Source organism: Hyperolius riggenbachi, chromosome 2 (assembly GCF_040937935.1).
Source record: "Hyperolius riggenbachi isolate aHypRig1 chromosome 2, aHypRig1.pri, whole genome shotgun sequence".
Lineage (NCBI taxonomy): Eukaryota > Metazoa > Chordata > Amphibia > Anura > Hyperoliidae > Hyperolius > Hyperolius riggenbachi.
In genome coordinates this window covers 70,372,917-70,396,760 of record NC_090647.1, presented here as the reverse complement: position 1 = coordinate 70,396,760, position 23,844 = coordinate 70,372,917, and the positions used below count along the sequence as shown (strand labels likewise).

The 23,844-nt window shown below is 44.5% G+C and overlaps 1 protein-coding gene across 2 annotated transcripts in view; it reads left to right on the top strand.

The window, feature by feature from the left end:
- Window positions 1–23,844, top strand: part of CWF19L2 (CWF19 like cell cycle control factor 2) — a 229,768-nt gene that overhangs the window by 4,241 nt on the left and 201,683 nt on the right. For both annotated transcript variants that reach the window (XR_011026053.1, XM_068266886.1), the window contains exons 3-4: window positions 9,549–9,665; window positions 14,007–14,117. Coding sequence is in view for 1 of the 2 variants with exons in the window: in XM_068266886.1 (XP_068122987.1) it covers window positions 9,549–9,665; window positions 14,007–14,117 (228 nt within the window). In the remaining variant the exon portion in view is untranslated. The remainder of the gene's footprint in view (window positions 1–9,548; window positions 9,666–14,006; window positions 14,118–23,844) is intronic.

Genomic DNA, 23,844 nt, shown 5'->3' with positions numbered 1-23,844 from the left:
GGCTAATCAGTCCCTCCCTGTCCTCCACCACCCAGATCTTCTGCTATGAGTCCTGCTAATTCAGCCAGTCAGCGCAGTCCGGCCGCATGCCGCTCCCACAGCCAGGAACATTTTGCACCTGCGCAATAGTGCTGCACAGGTGTAGTATGCTCCTGGCAGCGGAGTGTGTGCATGCGCACTACGCCTGACTGGCTCAAGTACCTGGACTCATAGCAGAAGATCCAGGTGGTGGAGGAGGACAACGAGGGACTGATTATCCTGAAGGCGGCTGGAGGAAGCCCCAGGTATGTATAAAACTTTAATTTCATCTGTCTCAGGTTTACTTTGTTACACAGTAGTACTATACTCTACATATGCACTCCCCACAGAGCTGCAGGGAATCCACTGAGAATGCTGTGCACATTGAACACAGAGGTGTTGTCTGTTTACAATCTCCTCATTCCCCTGCAGAGTACCTGCACATCATTCTTACATGTACCCACACTTACATTGCCTAGGGCCTGATAGATGTTCTTTGTTCCGGTTTGTACCTTTTACAAGTACTCTTACCAAGGACTATTTTTAGTCTAAAAGGGAATAAATATAGTAGTCTACATATCCTTCTCACTTCAGTTGTCTTGTAAAATTCCTAAGCGTTGGCAGTTAAGAGACGAATTTCATGTTACATACTTTTAATCAACAAAATTGTAATATGCAAATTAGAGGAGTCGGAGTCGTGGAGTCGGAGTCGGTGGAATCCTAAACTGAGGAGTCGGAGTCGGTGGATTTTCGGACCGACTCCACAGCCCTGGTTTCCAGTACAGGAAGAGTTAAGAAACTCCAGTTGCTATCTATGCAAAAGAGCCATTGAGTTTCATGACTTTCAAAGTCACAGAGAGCTCTGTCTTCTGAGGCTTGTTATCTCAACCGTCTGTCGTCGTATTTTCTTTTTCTCTGCAGAGGACAGGTAATTAGTTCACTAATACTCCAAAGAGGTAGCGCTCTCAGCTCTGAAGATCCCACCCTCTGATTTACATAAACATAGAACACCTGTTCGCCACCTCTTAATTTACAAATAGATATTCCAAGAGGCAAGGCGCTCACGGCCCTTGATAGGTCTATAAGCTATGAATTAAAACAACCTTGAAAATGATACAGAGTAAATTTGGTACAACACAGTTCTTATTCCATAAAGTCCTTTTAGCAAGTCCATAAACTAGCATCCGCACAGTAGTTGTTATGCTTCCATACAGGTATAATCTTCAACAATAGGCAAGACAGAGATGGCCACCACCAACACCCTTTGTGTGCCACTCACCGCTCTTTCTGACCAAAAAAGGTCAATACACGCCTTGGGACAGTTCCCGGGTCGTCCCCCACCTCTTAGATCAATTCACCTCTCCGATCAACAATATCTCCTTTCAGGGATGATTCTTCTATTAACCACCTCAGAGGAACAAACTCCACATAGTATAATACCGTTTTGGGAGCCACCATAATTGTGACCCCAAGGACCTATCCTTCTGTGCACTCCAAAAAATCCTGCCGGATTGGAGGGGCAGTAATAGAACAAAAAAGGTCTCACAAGAAGAAACGAGATGGATACATAGGATGGGGACCCTCAGACCTGATGGACTTAATATAGAAATAGACTTGGTGTGTCTCCCTCCGCCGCTAAGTTTCGTTTTCGGACGACTGCCAGTCGTCCTCAGGCAAAGCGTCATCTTCTTCCGGATTCCCCGTCGTAAAGAGCCGTAAAGCGCGTCCGCATGACGCGTTTGGCGTCATGTGGACGCGCTTTACGGCTCATTACGACGGGGAATGCGGAAGATGACGACGCTTTGCCCGAGGACGACTGGCAGTCGTCCGAAAACGAAACTTAGCGGCGGAGGGAGACCGGAGGGCACCGAAGGACCGGCGCGGGCACAGGACGGCTGCAGGAGGCTTGGGAAAGCCCCCAGGTAAGTGAATTATTTTTTCCACGCCAGTTAAGGTTCCCTTTAAGTGTAGAGAAACCGAGAGCCCAATATAGTGTAGTATGTTAAGCATAAATGAAGTAAAGGTTATCGTGAGAAAATTATACTCACAAACATGGGTTACCACAAAGGCAACCACTGTATAGGCAGGTGAGGAGATTAGACCTGTCCTCACTCAGGGATACGAATTCGCTCTCTGTAGATGCGAAAGGGGGTAGATCACGCCTCCACCAGGGGTGGACACGGTATAGCAGTAGGAGAACAGAGGCGCCAGCAGGATAAAAGCGGATAAAAACTTTAAAATTTGCTGGGAGGAAGCGGTGGACTTACCTCCATAAAGCAGACACGAAAGACTGTCTGAATAGTAGCAATCACATTCTCTGAGGCGCTACACCTGCTATTGCTGAAATTCTGTCTTGTCCCCATGTTTATTGCCTGATGAAGCGGACTGGGCCTGCGACACGCGTTGCACTGTTTTGGGGTACTAGTTAATAAATGTGATTGCTACTATTCAGACAGTCTTTCGTGTCTGCTTTATGGAGGTAAGTCCACCGCTTCCTCCCAGCAAATTTTAAAGTTTTTATCCACTTTTATCCTGCTGGCGCCTCTGTTCTCCTACTGCTATCCTTATTACTTGTTTACCAGATAAAAAGAATTGAGTTTTGATTGTATGCCCGACAGTTAAACTTTAAAGCAAAGCAATCACCTGACCTAAGGAGGGATATGGAGGCTTTTTTTTTTTTAGATGATGCAAATTGCCTAGCTGTTATTTTGATTCTCACACGTATGGTAAAGGTGGCCATACACTAGTAGATTATTTACATAGATATCCAGCCAATTTGATTTGGCCAAAATTGGCTGATGATGCAGGCAGGATGAAAAATTTTGGTCGATCAGTGGTGGATCGCGAGTGCATCGCTAATGGCGTTTGATATTGCAACTCAGCAGGGGAAGCTACTTTCACCTCTCCAGGGCGTAGTTCTGGTGTCTTCTCTCCCCGCTGGCTGCACTGCAGAGTCCATGGGCTCCTGTGTGACACAACTAACACTAGATGCCACTAGTGGTCAAGTAAGGTACATGCCACGCTGTAGGCCTGAAAGATAAATCGAATTTAAATTGAAATCGTGATCACCAAGATCACAATTTCGGAATCGTCAAAGCGGCAATTATCGCGATCACGTCATTTTTACGTGGGAGAAGTTTTAAGAAGTGTGCTTGGCAAAACTCCGGGTTCCTGTATGTCACATGACATACAGGAAGTATTCCGTGCATTAGAAGCTATGTCCAGAACTGATGCAGCTTGGGGGACAGAGGAGGCACAGAGAGACACAGAGAGACACAAAGGGGGCAAGAGAGAGACCCAGAGGAGGCATAAAGGGGGCACAAAGAGAGACAGAGGAGGGAACAACTAGGCAAAGAGGGGGAACAAAGCTTGATTGGAAGGAAACCGTGCATCGAATCGAAATCGCAATTTCAGACAAAAATCGCTCAATTCAATTTTTTCCTAAAATCGTTCAGGCCTACCACGCTGCCCCTGTTGTCTGTCCTCATGTCACACAGGCTCCCGGGATTTGGGAGTGAAAAAACAGCAGCTGGCATGGAGAGCAGAAACTGGGACCACGTGGGGGAAAGGTGGGGACTGAGAGACCCGGCAGGTGCACACAGATTTTCAAAGAATTCAAATCCATTGAAACTGTGTGCAGTGTGTGGAGGGATTCGAGCAGATGAATCCCTCTGTCATTAGATAATGATTGGAGAGGAATCTACTTGTTAGCCTTATTGACCAGTATATGGCCAGCTTAAAACAAATGAGGTGTTTGTTACCAACAGCTCCTGGCTGGAGATAAAATGCAGAGCAGCCATTTGTGAGGTTGCAGATGGCTGTTAAAGAGGAACATCAGCCTAAACAAACATACTGTCATTAAGTTATGTTAATTAAAATAGATAGGTAATATAATCTCTTACCCACTCTGTTTTAAAAGAACAGGCAAAGGCGGCAGGCATCTTTTTGGTTGAAAAGAAGTGACAGGGAGCATGAGACACAGTTCCAACTGTCCTGTGTCCTGATCACCCCTCCCAGTTGCTAAGCAACGAGAACAACATCAGAAATCCCATCATGCTTTGCACAGCATCAGGAGGAAAATGCTCAGGCAATTTTCTTTGATGGCGCGGGGCTTAGCTTCTGTGCAGCTAAAAATGAGGCTTGAGTAAGAAATACAGTTCTGATGCTGTGAAACTGTTAAAGAAACCCCAAGCCTTTTCAGTGCTGCTGAGTAGATTTTTAGTCTGGAGGTTCACTTTAAAGTGTGCCTGAGATGATGATGATAATGGGTATATTTATACTTACCTGGGGCTTCCTCCAGCCCCATGAGGTGCGAGGGCTTCCTCGCTGTCCTCTCCAGCCGCTCCTTTGTCAAACCTCCACGGCAACTCTGCTGCCCAAATTTCCTACTTCCTCCTTCCACAGCCCAATGATTTTTAGAGGAAACCTGTAATGTCGTTAAAAAAAAAAAAAAAAAAAGTTTGTTACCTGGGGCTCCGTTCCCCCACTGCGGCTCACATTTGGTTTCTTCAGTTGCTGGCTACTGCGCCTGCGCAGTCCTGGCCATGCGCGTCCTCGTGAGCGTCCTGCACTGTAGATTTTCTTGTACTGCGCAGGACGCTCCCGGCTCAGAAGCATGTACGATGATGCTAACGGCCAGGGCTGCGCAAGCGCAGTGTTTGTTGACTTACAGGTAAGCCGTGGTGAGGGAACGGAGGATCATTGGGGACCAGCGTGTGCATAGGATGGCTGCAGGGGGCTGGCAGAAGCCACAGGTTAGTGAAACTTTTTTTTTTTTACCAACGATACAGGTTTCCTTCGTTATTCTTCTTTAAACGAGTGCAGTGCAAAATTTGTACTTACCGTAGCTCTTATCCTGAAGGAGTTAAAGGACCCACAGGCATAATATGACATCTGCCAGCCGAGGACAAGTTGGCCAAGCAGGGTCCTCTGGGAATACCTCCAGCCAAGTCTTCTTGGGCAGGTTAAAAATACTCATCCCATTGCAGTTGTCCCCCTAATGAGCTGGCATGGGCTACGTCTGCACTCGATTTTCCTCCTCCACACTTCATTACAGAAGCGGTAGCTGAGCCAAACGTTCTTGTTTGTAGTGCCGCTGGGTTACGCAGCGAGCAGGGTTGTGCTTTCAGGTCTGATCATTATTTTCGGCTTGCTGCCAGCTTTAATTGTGATGAAACTGATGATTTTTATTTATTTATTTTTAATTTTAGTTTCTCCGTTTCATCGCGTTTTGTTGTTATGTTTTTTTTTAAATTGGAGGAGATTCAGTTTATAGACTAAAGCTACGTATACACAAATGCGATAACTGTTGCCTGACAATGACCTTTTCAGCCACTGCTCGTTATGTGTGTAAAGCAGCCGCCCATCAATATTGCTCGGGTGTCGTTTAGGATCCGTTCTGTCAGATCCTTAACAAGCCACAATGCCCAAGCATTACCGAATGCTATTTTAAACCCCCCAGCGGCTGATCGAAGCTGCTCCGTCGTCCGCTGATCGTCGTCCCTCAGCCCCCCTCCATAGCAACAGAACACATCACTAACTTCAAGGCTAGGGATGTGTCTCTACAGCATCGTTCCCTGGATTGTCCCCCGAGGGATCGTTTCCCAATCTCCGATAGGCAACAATTCTCACTTGTGTGTACTCTGCCTAAAGAACTGAAGAGAGAGGTATATGGAGGCTTCCATGTTTATTTCCTTTTAAGCAATACCAATTGCCTGGCAGCCCTGATGATCCTCTGCCTCTAATACTATTAGCCATAGCCCCTGAACAAGCATGTAGCAGATCAGGTGTTTCAGACTTTAAAGTCAGATCTGACAAGAAATAGACCAGCAGGGCTGCCAGGCGACTGGTATTGATTAAAAGGAAATAAATATGGCAGCCTCCGTATACCTCTTACTTCAGTTCCCCTTTAAAGTGAACCCGAGATGAGAATAAACTGATAAGATAAACCATTTAATCTGTCCTCATAAAAATTACTTTTTTTTTTTTTTTTATAGCTGTAATTTATCAGTGAGGTACCCTATAGCCCGACTGGGTCCTGACTGGAGAAAAACTGTCAGATGCATAGCTGGATATGAATTCTTTCAGGCAGGGAGAAAAGAAAAGCAGCACAGCATAGGTGTCTGTATTCTTCTTGCCACTGTATCTACACGTCTATCTCATCACCTCACATGTCATCTCAAGTACACTTTAATGTGACACTGATACGAGTAAGTATAAAAGATTTAAACATACCTGGGGCTTCCTCCAGCCCCCTGCGCACCAATCGCTCCCATGCAGTCTTCCTCCGTTTTCTTGTTCTCCCGTTGGCCCCCCTTTAAGTTTGGCCAGTCGGTGCAGCGCTGCGCAGCTGTGCTTGTCCCCTGTCTCGCAGTAGTAGTTGCAGAGCCTTCCCTCCCCGGGAGCACGGCGAGGCGCGTGCATGTGTCCGGACAGTGCATGCGCAGAGCTATTGTGGCTGCTAATGGGAGAACGAAGAGCAGGAGGAAGAGGGCGTGAGAGCAATCGGTGCGCAGGGGGCTGGAGGAAGCCCCAGGTATGTATGAATCTTTTATACTTGCTAGTGGAAACCGAGCCTTAGGCTCATACACATTGACAGCAACAATCGTATGAATTCAACGACTCATTGTTCAGAAATTGTGCAGTAAATAATCAACCAACCGGTTTCACTTCGGCAGATAATTGTTCATAGTCGGTGACACTGAAGCAAAAAAAACAAAAACAAGTTTGTGATATAAATGAATTGTATGTGTAGTATTGATAATTAACCACTTCACCACTGAGGGGTTTTACCCCCTGACCACCAGAGCAATTTTCACCTTTCAGCGCTCCTTCCATTCATTCGTCTATAACTTTATCATTACTTATCGCAATGAAATGAACTATATCTTGTTTTTTCCGCCACCAATTAGGCTTTCTTTAGGTGGGACATTATGCCAAGAATTATTTTTTTCTAAATGTGTTTTAATGGGAAAATAGGAAAAATGTGGGGAAAAAAAAATTATTTTTCAGTTTTCGGCCATTATAGTTTTTAAATAATGCATGCTACTGTAATTAAAACCCATGAAATTTATGTGCCCTTTTGTCCCGGTTATAAAACCGTTTAAATTATGTCCCTATCACAATGTTTGGCGCCAATATTTCATTTGGAAATAAAGGTGCATTTTTTTCAGTTTTGCGTCCATCCCTAATTACAAGCCCATAGTTTATAAAGTAACAGTGTTATACCCTCTTGACTTAAATATTTAAAAAGTTCAGTCCCTAAGGTAACTAATTATGTATTTTTTTTAATTGTAAATTTTTGAATTTTTTTTTAATTACAAAAAAAAAAAAAAAATGGGGAGTGTGGGAGGTAATGAGTTAATTTTGTGTGTAAAAGTCATTTATTTGTATGTGAAAAATGTGTAGGGTGTAGTTTACTATTTGGCCACAAGATGGCCACAGTAACTTTTTGCTTTATTGCGACCTCCAAGCCTCCTTCCGGAAGCTTGGAGGAAGAATAAGGAGGCTGGACACGTGAGTTTCTTCTCACAATGATCGCGCTGCCCATAGGAGAGCAGCGGGTCATTGTGGGGCTTAGATCAACGAACGGGAATGGATTTTCCCGTTCATTGATCTCCGGGCGAGCGGGCGGCGGCGGTTTTACTAGCGGCGGGCGGCGTGTTTACGAGCGGGAGCGCGGACAGCGTCGGGAACGCGGAAAGTACGTGTTTCTCCGTCCCTGGTTTTTAAAGGATGGAAAAAGGGGCGGAGAAATACGTACGCGCGGGGGTAAAGTGGTTAAAGAGACTCCGTAACAAAAATTGCATCCTGTTTTTTATCATCCTACAAGTTCCAAAAGCTATTCTAATGTGTTCTGGCTAACTGCAGCACGTTCTACTATCACCATCTCTGTAATAAATCAACTTATCTCTCTCTTGTCAGACTTGTCAGCCTGTGTCTGGAAGGCTGCCAAGTTCTTCAGTGTTGTGGTTCTGTGATGCATCTACCCCCTCCAGGCCCCTCTCTGCACACTGCCTGTGTATTATTTAGATTAGGGCAGCTTCTCTCTTCTCTCTTATCTTTTACAAGCTGGATAAATCCTCCTCTGAGCTGGCTGGGCTTTCACATACTAATGATTTACATACAGGTAGAGCTGTCTGCACTCTGCAGGAAGAAACAGCCTGACACTTCAGTGGATGAGAGCTGCAGGGGGAAAGAAACACACAAATTATCTCTTGAGATTCAAAAGGAAGGGTGTATACCACCTGATTGTGTATGGATGTATTTTCTATGTGTGGACATACTGTACATCAACCTACTTCCTGTTTTGGTGGCCATTTTGTTTGTTTATAAACAAACTTTTTAAAACTGTTTTTAACCACTTTTAATGTGGCGAGGAGCGGCGAAATTGTGACAGAGGGTAATAGGAGATGTCCCCTAACGCACTGGTATGTTTACTTTTGTGCGATTTTAATGATACAGATTCTCTTTAAAGAGAACCCGAGGTGGGGTTCTGAGAAAGTAATCCCCATACAGAGACTGGGTCTGCCTATAGAGCCCAGCCTCTGTTGCTAGTCCGATTCCCCCTAAGCCCCCCCTGTGCTCAGCGAGACCCCATTAATCACAGCCGCGCTGTCGACACGCAGCGTGTCGCAGCGGGCTGTTTACACCTCCTCCTGTCAGTCTCGCCACTCCCCCCGCCTCCTGCATCACTCCGGTCGTCGCTGATTGGAGGGAAGGGAAGCGGGCGGGACCGGAGCAATGCAGGAGGCGGAGATCGGTGAGACTGGCATTAGAGAGGTAAACACAGCCGCACAGCGCGGCTGTGATTAATGGGGACTCGCTGAACGCAAGGGGGGGGGGGCTTAGGGGGAATCTGACTAGCAACAGAGGCTGGGCTCTATAGGCACACCCAGCCTCTGTATGGGGATTTCATTGTTAGAACCCTGCCTCAGGTTCTCTTTAATAGAACATTAGTAGCAAGTATTAGTATTTTCAGTTATATAGTTGTTGTTTTTTTTGTGTTTTTTTTTTTTAATACATTGCATCATTCTATTATATTTGCAGTTTAGAAACTACACTCTGTATTTTAAACTATGAAACAGCAGAGCTAATGACCCTGTGAACTTCCCTGCAGTAAAACATTATCTAAAGCTGATTTTCACATTTTCTTTGATGTATAAGTGCTTCAGAAAACAGCGCTGTACCTGAGCCAAGTTGGGTCAGAGAAGCTCTTTTGCATAGATAACAAGTGAAGTTTCATACCTCTACTGGAAACATGAGACTCATATCTGCCACTAATGCTCTATCTCTTCTGTACTACACATTATGTATCCGGTCGTAGTCTTTAAAAAACATTCACATCATATTGCGCTTTCCTGAAGGATTGATTGTGAAACAATTGCTCATCAGTCTTTTCTCATTATCTTCCAGTGTGTACATAGCTGTATAGTCCATCCTTGTGTTGTGCTCCTCATAAAGTGATCATATCCGTCTTCTGCATTTTTGTGTTCTATTTTATTTCTTTGTTTTTATATATTTTATTTCAGGAACATACTGGAAAGAAAAAGAAAAAGGACAAACACCCCAAAAAGGCCAAGAAAGAGAAAAAGAAGAAGAGTAAGGAGAAGTCTTACAGGAGGGAGAGTTCCTCCGAAGCCTCTACAGTACGTATCTGTGCAGATCTCGTGGAGACAGAATGCAGTGCGTTAGTTTTCCTGCTATCTTGGCCTTTGTGACTTCACGCTGTAATTTAATTTAAAAGCCATAGAAGTAAATGGTCCTCCTGCGCTGCTATGTTTATTTGCAGACAAGGCTGCCATTATCCTATTGTAATTTCCCCATCTAGTGTCATTAATCCCACTGTGACAGACAAATGGTAGATGAATGGTAGAAGATACCGTCCCCGAACGGCATCACACACAGGCTTCCATCAAGGAGATGGTATTTGTCCCAGCCGTTAGGAATGGCGTCCGCAGATCACTTTGTTCAGGTGACCTTCCTCTCTGCAGATTAACCTTGCTGTTGTGACGCATCCATTAGAGGTAGTAAATGCCTTTACAGGTTTAGTACTAAAGTGGAGCCTCGGCCAAATAGATCAGTGCACAGTTGAAATACATACGGTTTCAAGATACCAACCTAATCGCAATCTCAGATCTGCACACAACCTTCTTTTGACCTTAGAATCACCTCTTCGCATTCACGTGTACAAGATTTTGCACTTGCTTCACTCCTCCTCTGGAATGGTCTTCCACAACACATCTGTCACTCTCCAACCTTTCATATCTTTAAAGGGACTCCGAGCAGTGCATAAAAATGAAATCGTCCTGGCTCCTCTCACTGGTCCTGCTGGCGATTTCATTACCGGCGACACCCAGGCCGAGTGTCGGCTCAACACTTCCTGAGCGGTGATCCTCCGAGTCATCACGGCGGGTGGCGTGACAGTCCTGCGCATTGGTGGTTTTTTAACTCTGAAGTTAAAGCGTCACCGTTCAGGAATTGTTGGGCCGAAATTTGGGGGTTGCCGGAATAAAATCAGCGGGACCGGGAGAGGAGCCAGGACGACGCCGGGGACCTTTCTCTCTCAGAACTCACTTTTTCTTATACTACATAACCTAAAAACGCACTGCTTCTAGGTATGAATATTTTGTATACCACCCCACCCCTTGTCCCCAAGCTTTGCTGGCCTTCTCCGGTGACTGTGCTTTTGGATCACTCTTCCCGATGGCTGTTATTAGTTACTTATATCATTGCCTTTTTGCCTGCCATGGGAGGTGGGGAGGAGGCGAGGTTTGGCATAGGGAGCTTTACAGTGCTCATTCTGAAATAACTGATAATAGGTTAAAATGGGGGGATAGTGTCTGGCCCCCAGTGCCAGTTGGTTTTATTCGTATACGCACCGTTCCAAATAATTATATAAATTGTGTTTTTCTCTGATTTTCCTAAATACCGTATTTTTCGGACCATAATATGCTCCTGACAATTAGTTGCACCTAGTTTTAGAGGACTAAAACCAGGGGGAAATAATATACATAACCTGGCGCATCCATGGTGCAGAGGCGTCGTGTGGATTGTACATCTTCTGTTCCCCTTGCATCATCCCTTGTGCCTCTTGTTTCCCCTTTTGTGCCTTAGGAACCTCTTGTATCCCCCTTATACCTCTTGTATCCCCTTGTGTTCTCCTCCGCTGTCCCTTTTCTGTCGTCCTCAGTGCTCCCCTCCTTACAGTTTCCCTTAGTGCCGGTTGTGTGTAATGATGCAGTCATGAGAAACCAGCACTAGGGGGAAACCATGAGGAACAGAAGACGTCACTGACTGCTGCAGGTGCTTCTGCTCTCTGCACAGAGTACAGTACAGGGAGTCCCCGACATCACAACGTCGGTGGGTTATTGTAAGTCAGAGACTCCCTATATTCAGTCCATTAAATGCAGTGACTTTACTCCCCACTTTTGGGGGAGAAAAGGTCCGTCCTATGGTCCAAAAAATAGATGATCTACATATTCGGGATCATGGTAAACCACAGTTGAACTGAATTGAATTATCACAAATACCTTCTGTTTTTAAAGCGGATCCGAGATGAAAAACTAACTATAACAAGTAACTTGTCTGTATATCTTATCTAAAGTTTACACAGCATATCTAGCTGCAGTCAGCTTCAAAAGTTTGATTATTTTTGTGATACAATGAGGGCTGTCATGTTCTATTTGTTACATTGTCACGGGCTGAGGGCTGGAGATGCTATCAGCTTGCCTATGTGTACATTCAGTCCCCGCTCCTCCCCTCTGCCTGTGAAATCAATGGCTCGTAACCTCCTCCTCCTCCTGCCCAGACTGAGCTCCTATAAGCCCTTGCTACGGTGCCTAGGCAGAAAAGGAGCTGTGGGTGAGGCTTGTTTAGTTTATCTGGAATTTGAGTATTAAAACAAAACAAGTATTTGGCTTGAGGAATGCCCTATAAACTATATGAAAGGAACACAATTATGCAATGAGTGAAAGTTGATCATGGATCCACCTTAAACACTTGAGGACCAGAGGTTTATACCCCCCTAGTGACCAGGCCATTTTTCATAATTCTGCACTTCACAAATTTAACGGTTTATTGCTCCGTTATACTACTTAGCACCCAAATGAATTTTACCCCTTTTTCTTCTCACAAAGCCTCCAGACTTTCATTTGGAGTTAAAATGTAGAGAAACCGAGAGCCCAATATAGTGTAGTATGTTAAAACATAAACGAAGTAAGGCAAATCAGTGAGAATATACTCACAAACGTGGGTTACCACACAGGCAACCACTGTATAAGCAGGTGAAGAGATTAGACCGGTTCTCATTCAGGGCTAAGAAGTCGCTCTCTGTAGATGAGAAAAAGGGGTAGATCACCCCTCCACCAGGGGTGGACACGGTATACCAGTAGGAGAACAGAGGCGCCAGGAGAATAAAAGTGGATAACCTTTTTAAAATTTGCTCGGAGGAAGTGGTGGACTTAACTCCATAAAGCAGACACGAAAGACTGTCTGAATAGTAGCAATCACATTTATTATATAGTACCCCAAAAGAGCAACGCATTTCGCAGGCCGAGCCCGCTTCATCAGGCAATAAACGTGGGGACAAAACAGAATTCCAGCAATAGCAGATGTAGTGCCTCAGTGCTGAGGCGCTACACCTGCTATTGCTGGAATTCTTTTGTCCCCACGTTTATTGCCTGATGAAGCGGGCTCGGCCTGCGAAACGCGTTGCACTTTTTGGGGTACTATATAATAAATGTGATTGCTACTTTTCAGACAGTCTTTCATGTCTGCTTTATGGAGGTAAGTCCACCACTTCCTCCTAGCAAATTTAAAAAAACTTTTATTCTCCTGGCGCCTCTGTTCTACTGCAAAATTCATTTGGAGTTACTTGATTGCTGCAGGTTTTTTGTTTTTTTTTTATGTTAAAAATATTGTTAAAAAGCAACATACAGATAAGTTAATTGGCTTCCCCTTGAATCGGCCCTAGACTAAGATGCATACACTACACATACATAGACAGATGCCTATGGTAGGGATTAAATTGTGAGCCCCTCCAAGGAACAGTTAAAGTGGACCTGAACCCAAAACATCCTCTCTGCTCTAAAAGATAACAGAATAATAACCTTAAAATAAAAACATTTCTTTGTTACAGCTGATACAAATCCTAAAGTAAATCTGCACTGTTTCTACTTTCTGATTTATGGAAGCAGACATATTGTTTACTGCTGTGGCAGTCATGTGACACATAGGAGAGATCAAATTACAACTTGTGATTAGACACAAATGAGGGGTAATTAAACGGGCTAAACTCTCTAAAAACATACAGGGTGCATTTCTCTATGTTTTTCTTCTGCCCTGTGTAAGAGTACAGGCCCACTTTAAGTGACAAGACATAGCTATATAAATACTTTTTGTGTTATAAATAAAAATAACAGCCTGCCAGCGCCAATTGCTGGCTAGCAGGCTGATCGCTGGGGCTGTGCTTTCTGACGTGCACAAGCTCCTGTCAAATCTCGCTCCTCGCGAGATGACGCCATATGGCGTTGCTGAGGAACAACAGAGCCTCTCTCCCACCGCCATCCTGCGTTAGGCGGTCAGCAAAATGTTAAGGTACATTTATACTCAATGTTGCTTTTTAGTAAGATGACTTTTAGTCCTCTTTATCCACTCAGACCCCTTTTACACTTGGGGTGTTGCTTTGCACTACACCACCGCATTCTGTTGTAGAATTAGGGATAGTCCCGTGGGGCTATCACACTGAACGAGATGCAGGGTTTTGCAGCGGCTCACGGCACTGTGATTTGGAACTGAGGCACACTTTCAATGGAAAGTATGCCTTACTGGCTTGGTCGCACACACGGTAAAAAGAGCCTTATACTTTTAGTGGTTCCTAGTGGTTTTGGGTCGCCATGAGCCATCTTGGTATTTTGAAGTACTTTCATGACTGACGTATGCCCTCTTTGAGGTTTATTGGTTTATGACTGAGGTGATGTTCTTTGCAGGATGCCGAAGGTGAGTGGGTTGAGGCAGCGTCTTCTGAACCAGTCGGTGAGAAGAAGGCGTGGAAAATCCAAGCTCAGTCTCCAGAAAGGAAAGCTGGCCCTGAAATGGAGGTAAGTCGTTAACCTGACTCATGTTATATTTTCTTCTGTATGTCTGGAGCGTAACAAATAAAATTATAAATGGCCATACTTGCCTCATGTTAAATGATCATGGTGTTCTCCTGTCAGGCTAAGCCTGGATTCACACTACACACAAATACAACAGAGATCAACAAATAAATATACCTATTTATGGATCCAATGTTTTCTATACCGTAGGTTCTCAACACAGGGTATGCGTAACTCAGGGGATACTCGAACTTGTCATAGTCAATCTATTAAAGAGAACCCGAGGTGGGATTTAATTATGTTAGTGGGGCACAGAGGCTGGTTGTGCACACTAACACCAGCCTCTGTTGCCCCATGGTGTGCCCCCAGGACCCCCCTGCACGCTGCTATACCCACCGCAGTGCTAGCGACACACAGCGTGTCGCCAGCACAATGTTTACCTATGCCGTGTCTGTCAGCGCCGCTCCCCCGCCTCCTCCGTATCGGTGCTACCGGCCTGCGTCCCTTCCCTCCAATCGCCGATACAGAGGAGGCGGGAGAGCGGCGCTAACAGACACGGCATAGGTAAACATTGAGCTGGTGACACGCTGTGTGTCGCTAGCACTGCAGGGGGTATAGCGGCGCGCAGGGGGGTCTTGGAGGCACACCATGGGGCAACAGAGGCTGGTCTTAGTGTGCACAACCAGCCTCTGTGCCCCACTAACATAATTAAATCCCACCTCGGGTTCTCTTTAAAGAGAAACCGTGACCAAGAAATGAACGTCATCTCAATCAGTAGCGGATACCCCCTTTTATATGACAAATCTTTTCCTTTTCACAAATGGATCATCAGGGAGCTCTGTATGGCTGATATTGTGGTGAAACTTCTCCCACAAGAAACTTTGAGGACCATGGTACTCCTGGCAGTTTCCTGTCTGTGAACCTTGTTGCATTGTGGGAAATGGCTGTTTACAGCTGTTTCCAACTTCCAAAAAAGCAAGCAGCAGCTACATCATCTGCAAGCAGTAAAAATGTCACCATGTGATGTCAGAATGTAAATCAGGGATTTAAAAGATAATACATTGGTCACACTGACTAAATCATTTATACATACCGTATTTCGCGCCGTATAAGACGCTCCGGAATATAAGACGCACCCAGGTTTAGAGGGCAAAAACCAGGGAAAAAAAAATACTAAACCTGGTGCGTCCATATTCCCCCCCCCCCCACGTGTCCTTCTATGCCCCCCATGTGTCCTCCTGTGTGTTCTCATGTGCCCCCCATGTGTACGTCTGTGCCCCCCATGTGTCCTCCTGTGTGCTCCGGTGCCCCTATATGTCCTCCTGTGCCCCCCATGTGTCCTGTGTGCCCTTATATGTGTGCTCCTGTGCCCCCCATATGTCCTCCTGTGCCCCCCATATTTCCTCCTGTGCCCCCCATATGTCCTCCAGTGCCCCCCATATGTCCTCTTCCCCCCCCCCCCCCCCAGCCTTCCTCCCTCCCACCTGCCTGCGTCTCCTGGCCCCCCCCGGATAGAAGTGTCAATAGCGGCGGCAACTTACCTTTGGCAGGCTCCTGCGCTGATCCTAGATGATTGCGCTGCCCCCCGCTAGCCTCCTCTGCCTCCCCCCTGCTTTTCTGGTCCCCCCCGGGTGGAGGAATAAGTAGTGGTAGCGTACCTCCGCAGTGCGCCCGCGATGACTGCAGACGTCCGTCTTCCAGGCACTTCTCGCTCTAGTGGCCGGCTTGAACTGATGACGCGCAGTTCAAAGCCGGTCACTAGAGCGAGAAGTGCCTGGAAGACGGACGTCTGCAGTCATCGCGGGCGCACTGCGGAGGTAAGCTACCGCTACTTATTCCTTCACCCGGGGGGGCCAGAAAAGCAGGGGGGAGGCAGAGGAGGCTAGCGGAGGGCAGCACAATCATCTAGGATCAGCGCAGGAGCCTGCCAAAGGTAAGTTGCCGCCGCTATTGACACTTCCATCCGGGAGGGGGCCAGGAGACTCGGGCAGGCATGGGGAAGGCAGGCAGGGAATCCCCAACATGGCGGCGGGTCAGCGGTTCGGAACGGCGGACGTTAAGTTGGGGATTCCCTGCCTTTGCCGTATAAGACGCTGGGACTTTTTCTCCCCACTTTTGGGGGAGAAAAAGTGCGTCTTATACGGCGACAAATACGGTAATTCTTGTAAAAATGAAGCGCTTTTTTGGTACATTATTTTCAATGGAGTTCCTCTTTAAGTTTTGAGATGGAGAAAATGATGAACAATATATAAATTAACCTAGATAAGTATTAAATTAAAAGCATCAAGAAATGTTTGAAAAAAAGTGAACAAAATTATGCAATATTCCTTAATATGTATGCATCAAGGGGTACTTGATGTGATGCTCTCAACAGGGGGTACTTAGCCAACACAACGGAATCAGTAAGAGCCTATTGAGACTAACCACATCCTGTTCTCAGTAGTGCTTTTTAACCACTCGTTAGCTTGACATCAGTGTATCAGTGAGATGATGGTGGCCATTGACAAAGTTAAAGCATACATTCACAGTACACCAGTGCACAGGAATATAAAGTGGGGGGAAACCTGGTGGCCAAATAGTAAAATTACAACTACATACATAAAATTAAATAAAATCCCTAATTAATTAAGCCATTACCCCCCCCCCCCCCCCCAAAAAAAAAAAAAAAAAAAAAACTTGTAATTAAAAAAAAAAAAAAAAAAAAAAAAAAGTGACATTTAAAATTTGCAATTAAGGGCATGTAATTAGTCACATAGTCCATAAAGTCTAAACAAATGCAAATCTCAAAAAGACCTTTATTTCCAAATAAAGCATTGTCGCCATACTTTTGTTCTAGGGACATAATTTAAAGCTTGTAGTAACCAGGACAAATGGTCAAATAAAATGTGTGGGTTTTATCCAAAGTAGCACGTTTTTTTTTAAAACGAGTGGCCGAAGACCATTATTTATTATATAATACCATAATTAGAATAAAACCATTCTTAGCAAAAAGTTCCATGTGAAGAAAGCCTAACTGGTGGTGAAAAACAAGGTGTAGATTATTTTGGTGTGCTGAGTAGTGATAAAGTTATTGGCGAATGAATGGGAGGGGCGCTGAAATGTGAAAATTGCACTGGTACTTAGTGGTGGTCAAGTGGTTAACGTGTAACTAAAGGGGAAAAAGTGGCGCCAATGGTTACTAACCTAAGTGGAAGGGAAGCCTCTGAATGATACTGAGGCTCTCCTCACCCACCTCCAGCTCGCCAGTGCAGTGCTGGGACCCGCTGAAGCACATTGAGAAGGGCTTGTTGACATTTCTCAGCCGCATGGCGCAAACACCTCACCTGTGTAGTAGCACAGAGCCAAAAGGGCTTGGCTTTTTCCGCAGAGCCCTAGTGATGGCTCCATGTTGCTGCGCAGGCCCGAGTCATCCTCGCCGTGCATCTCCACTTATTCTGATAGGAAGTATGAGGTGAATGCAGAAAGATTTCATTCCATTGACCCTAATGGACAGTTGTCCTTGCACTCTCCTGTAGTGTCTGGAAATGGTGTCTTCTCCGGAATAAAGAATACACTCAGCATTCCGTAGGTGTAGGAAATCACCGGGATCATTTAGAGAAGATATCTAGGTCATTCAGCAGGGTTCCTCAGACCCCATACCTATGATTTTAATTTGTGCCTATTAATAAAAATGATGACGGTCTCAACATCATCTCCCACAGAGTCTTCTGTTGCTGTCTGCAGAGTAGTTGTCAATCAATGCCGGCGTAGGCATTAGTAACTGGACTCTTTTGTTTAAACTTTGAGCAGGAGCTGCTCTGATAGGAGGGGGTTTGTCATGTGACTTTTTGAACTGCCGCAGCTCTAGCTTTATTTGCAGAACTCTGCTCCCTCTGCCTCTATAGTCTCTGAGGAAGCAAGATTACCCGTGAAACAGCTGTAAGGCCAGTATCTCATTCTGACTTTGCTGTGATGCATTTGCTGATGCTCGGTTGCTGATTAAACCTGAAAAGCAATGGATCTGTGTCTGGTCTCTTTTTTTAAGATTGGATACTTTATTATGTGGTAATAAACTATACTGGATACTTTATCTATTATGTGGTAGATGTAGCAGTGACTGGTCACTGCATCATAGGAAAGAACAGATTGCCATTACTATTTTACCTACATAATATGGCAGTGAGGTCATTAGTGGTTGTTCTCGAATGAGGCAAGTTGTGCTTTGAGAACAGATGCTTTTCCTTGTTTTATTGGAAACATATTACAGAGTATTATTCCAATGTGCAGTGAAGCTGTCGCTAGCCACTGGCTTCTCATGTTACAGATTTCTCCTGAATTTAGTGGTTTGCTTGGAGATCTTGTTGAATCCATTACTAGTTAGGCTGCTCAGATGGAGAGCAGGGGTAATGAATCTAGGGCAGTGTTTTCCAAACTTTTAATGAAGGTCAGAACCAACATCACAACCTCCATCCTGTCAGTCGTCCTCCAGCTGCTTCTGGGACTTGATTCAATTGTTTATGCTCCCTATGGAGCCTGTTAGCTGTCACTGCGATGGACAAATTATACATGGTCTTCTGTCAGCCTCTGGACTCTAGAGGATACGCGGTAATAGGAACACAACCTAACTGTGCCTCTGATGTGAGCTTCGTTAGATGCCAAACATTGGCCCTGATGCTCAAACCACTGGCAATATTGCCGTTTGCTGCTACCGGTGTGAACACTGCTCGTTGCACAATAAACTAGAACCGCGATACATTGGTAACGCAAGCATTGCTAAGGTAATAAGCGTTTATTACTTGCGTATTGTGCGTTGCCCATGTACCTTGTGTAATTGTGCAATATGCAATTCCAATTACTATTTTTAATGCGATTAAAAAAGAAAAGTTTTGCATACTGCATTTTTTTATGCGTTTTTCTTCTTGTGTTGCTAGCATCCAGTGAAAATCGCAAAATGGTATCGGAGTTGCGATTGTCAGTGTAAAAGAAGCCCTAAAGTTTTTTTTTTGTTTGTTTTTTTGTTTGTTATGTATATCTTTTTAGTTTTTGTGGAAGAAAAGGTTAAACGTTGATGTATCCTTCAACGTTAACGGATACATCCAAGCTGCCCCCCAAAAATGAGCTCTACTTACCCTGGGCTACCTCCAGCCCTTGGAAGCCGATCTGTCTCTTGCCGCAGCTCCGGGGTCCCCTCCGCTCCAGATGCTCGTTAGGTCAGCATCTACTGCACCTGCGTGAGCACCACTTGGGGTCGCGCTCAGGTGGGCTGGAGTGTTCTGTGAAGGCACAGAACTTGTGAGCGCAATCACTAGCGATACTTGCGCAGGCGCAGAAGATGACGCACTGGCAAGGCAAGCATCTGGAATAGAAGGGATCCTGGGACACTGGAGCTGCAGCGAGGGACAGATCTGCTGCCAGGGGCTGGAGGAAGCCCGGTAAGTAGTTCTAATTTTTTTGGGCCAGCTCGGATGTATCCTTTAACCACTTCACCCCAAAGCGGTTTTTACCCTAACGGACAAGAGCGATTTTCACCTTTCAGTGCTCATCCCTTTCATTTGCCAATAGCTTAATCACTACTAATCACAATGAAATATATATATATATATATATATATATATATATATATATATATATATATATATATATATATATATATATATATATATATATATATATATATATATATATATATGTATATATATATATATGTAAAAAAAATATATATATATATGTATATATGTATATATGTATATATGTATATATGTATATATATATATATATATGTATATATGTATATATATATATATGTAAAAAATATATATATATATATATATATATATATATATATATATATATATATATATATATATATATATATATATATATATATATATATATATATATATATATATATATATATATATATATATATATAATCTATATATATCTCTATCTTGTTTTTTTTCACCACCAATTAGGCTTTTTGGAGTTGATATTTGTTTTCAGTAATTACTTTATTTTCTATGCATTTTAAAGGGAAAAACAAGGAAAAAATTAAAAGATACACTTTCTCCAATTTCATACCCTATAGTTTTAATATAAACACTGCTACTGTGCATAAAACCCACACAATTTATCTGCCTATTTGTCCTGGTTATCACAAGATTTTAATTATGTCCCTATTACAAGTATGGTGACAATATAGTATTTGGAAATAAAGGTGAATTTTTTTCTATGGTGTTTTTCTTTCTCACTAATTTCACGTGCACGGGAACGCATGCGCGGGAGCGCGCACGCACACAGCGGCAGCAGCTCTGTGACTTATAAATATGTCTTGGAGCCGTTAAGAGGCTCTAGCAGGACGTTTTTATAAGTCTGGTTGTCATTAAGTGTTTGAGGAAAAACGGTCGGGACTACTGGGGTTACATGCTTTTTGTTGGAGCCCACTCTCTATTCCACACTTGTAAGGGTCTGAAGTTTGAGAGCCAAAAAGGTAAGCGGGACAGCACTTAAATGATACAGGGGTCAGGCGTGCAGCGCATCCACCCGTGTACCACCAGGGTTAGTAATCCAAATCTTCCAAGATGATTCGGCACAGCTCATTTACCAAAAAGTTTACTTTATTGGATCTTGCAAAACATACATAATAAAAGCTGTATAGTGGCCACTATACAGCTTTTATTATGTATGTTTTGTAAGATCCAATAAAGCAGTGCTGTCCAACTGGCGGCCCGCGGGCCGCATTCGGCCCGCCAGGCCCCCTGCTGCCAGCTCCGTGTCTGTGTTGTGTGTCTGATTTTAATCAAAGTGGCCGCAGCTATTGTCTCTCTCCTTCCTCACACACAGCGAAGAGGAGCGGCACAGGCTGGAGCGGGAGTGCATTGGTTATTGACTCACACAGTCTGACTGAAGCAGGGGGCGGGCACTGGCCAGTGATGTCACTGACAGAAAGCGCGGCAGTTTTAGGGTGGCCACTAATGATCCAATCTTTTTCCTCCAATCTTACCAAATCTATGTAGTAGAAAGGCAAATTGAGTGAATATATTGCAAACATACTTTATGGTGGCCATACACGGTACAATAAAAACGTTCGATTTTCCCGTTTATTCGATTTAATGATCGAATTGAATGAAAGTTGAAAATATTTTTTTTTTCGATCAAGAAATTCGAACGATTATCCCGTTTTTTCGGGAAAAATGATCGGACATGCTGGAAAAATCTTTATATTCGATCTAATGGAATAATCGAACTAAATTATCTAATTGAAAAATTGTACCATGTATGGCCACCTTTAGGCAGTCCCTTATATTACATGGAAATGGTAAGATTGAGTGAAAAAGATTGTATGGTTAGTGGCCACCCTAGGCTTAAGAATTGTCTGGGCTGCAGACATATCCCCGGGCAGCGCTCTTTTCTCGGGAGAGGAGGCCAAGCGGGTGCAAGGGGTCCAGCCTTTCCTGGGTGTGCAGCAGCGGCAGAGCGTGTACAAGTAGGTCGCCGGTCTGTACTTCAGGAAGGAGAGGTGAGATGTTTTCTGAACATCTGTGTGACGCTTTCTGCTGCCCTGAATGCCCCTTTGCCCCTACTACAATGCTGAAATGTACAGCTGGCCACTGTGACCACTATGCTGCTACAAGTGCCTGCCTATGTGTGTCTCTGGGGAAGAAGCACTGTGTATCTTTATTAAAGAGGAACATTTTATTAAAGGGGGGCACTGCCTAATGTATTTTTAAGGGTCATGTGCATTTTGAAGGAAATGCTGCCAGGTCATGTGCATTTTGAAGGAAATGCTGCCAGGTCATGTGCATTTTGAAGGAAATGCTGCCAGGTCATGTGCATTTTGAAGGAAATGCTGCCAGGTCATGTGCACTTTGAAGGCAATGCTGCCAGGTCATGTGCACTTTGAAGGCAATGCTGCCAGGTCATGTGCACTTTGAAGGCAATGCTGCCAGGTCATGTGCACTTTGAAGGCAATGCTGCCAGGTCATGTGCACTTTGAAGGAAATGCTGCCAGGTCATGTGCACTTTGAAGGAAATGCTGCCAGGTCATGTGCATTTTGAAGGAAAAGTTTCCAGTTCATGTGTGTGTTTTTCTGTGTGTTTGTGTATTTGGGGGGCGGGAGGGGGCAGGGTGACTTAACAGGTACCCTATTTATTAAAGTTGGCCCTCCACCATGTAGTCTGAAAAAAAATTGGCCCTCCATGCCCGTGAAGTTGGACTGCACTGCAATAAAACAAACTTTTTGGTAAAAGAGCTGTCTGGATCATCTTGGAAGATTTGAAGTTTGAGAGCTAATGCACTGAATTGGGGGGGGGGGGGGGGGGGGGGGGGGGGGGGGGGTTTGTTGCCCGTTGTGATGAGAGTTCAGGAATCGCTTTCGCTCTGAATGTTGTCATCCAATCCACGTTCAGTTACATGTATTTGCAGCAGTGTTCATTTCAACCCCACAGCCTTATAATATTTTGCCATCTTTTCTGTGTATGTAGAGTTACCCCAGAGGCTGAGATTGCTTGAGCAAATGTAACAAAGTGACAGTGTGAATGGTAGCGGAGGTTACAGATACTTAGTCCTGCTGTTCTATGGGCCCTCCTCTACCCCTACTGCATCAGATGAAATCTTCAGTGCATACATCTCATATTATTGTCATGTTGCAACCCTATTACCACAAAAATCCAGATCTCTGTAAACAAGTGCCTATGGAAGCTTTTATGATTACAATATGGCCGGAGAAAGTGACAAATGAAGAACTGGAAAAACACCAACCAACTACCAATAGAAATTCATTTAAGAAAATGGAAGTGGGGTTGGATAGGCCACACACTCTGGAAGGGTGCGGTTCCCACAGAATCACAGAATCCCTGCCGTTTGTATCGGCAGGACGTTTGTAAGTTGGGGACTACCTATATAGCATGCCAGCAATTTTCAGTGTTAAAAATATAAACTGAAATTGTGCCAGTTTCAAACCTTTTTATAACTGGACAGTTTACCAATTTCTGTTGAGGTGTTCTGTCCGAGTGCCTGCTGCACACAACAGCTGTTTGACGAGATTGTCTCTGAAGCTATGTACACACACTAAATGAAACTTTGCTGTGGTGGCCGATAACGACCTTCTCTGCTGAGAATCCAACACGTGTACAGTGCCCTCTGATCCCTCAGCCTGTGATCAGCCCATCGGCCAACAACCCCCCCCCCCCCCCACCTGCATATTAACACATACACATGCCGCCCCTGTTGCAGAGAGACTGAGTCCCAATCTGTGCCAGGCTACATGCCTCGAGGCTTAGAAAGGAACTTCAGCCTAAACCAACATATGTGTAATTACCGGCAAGTTACATTAGTTATGTTAATTAAAATAGATAGGTAATATAAACTGTTACCCATCCTGTTTTAAAAGAACAGGCAAATGTTTGTGATTTCACGGGGGCAGCTATCTTTTTGGTTGAAAGGAGGTGACAGGGAGCATGAGACACAGTTCCAACTGTCTTGTGTCCGGATCACCCCTCCCAGCTGCTAGGCAACGAGGACAACAACATCAGAAATCCCATCATGCTTTGCACAGCATCAGGGGAAGAATGCCTGGGCAGTTTTCTTTGATTCGGCGGAGCTTAGCTTCTAAGCAGTGAAAAATGATGCTTTGGTAAGAAAAACAAAGTTCTGATGCTGTGAAACTGTTAAAGAAACACCAAGCCTTTTCAGTGCTGCTGAGTAGATTTTTAGCCTGGAGGCTCACTTTAAAGGGATACTGTAGGGGGG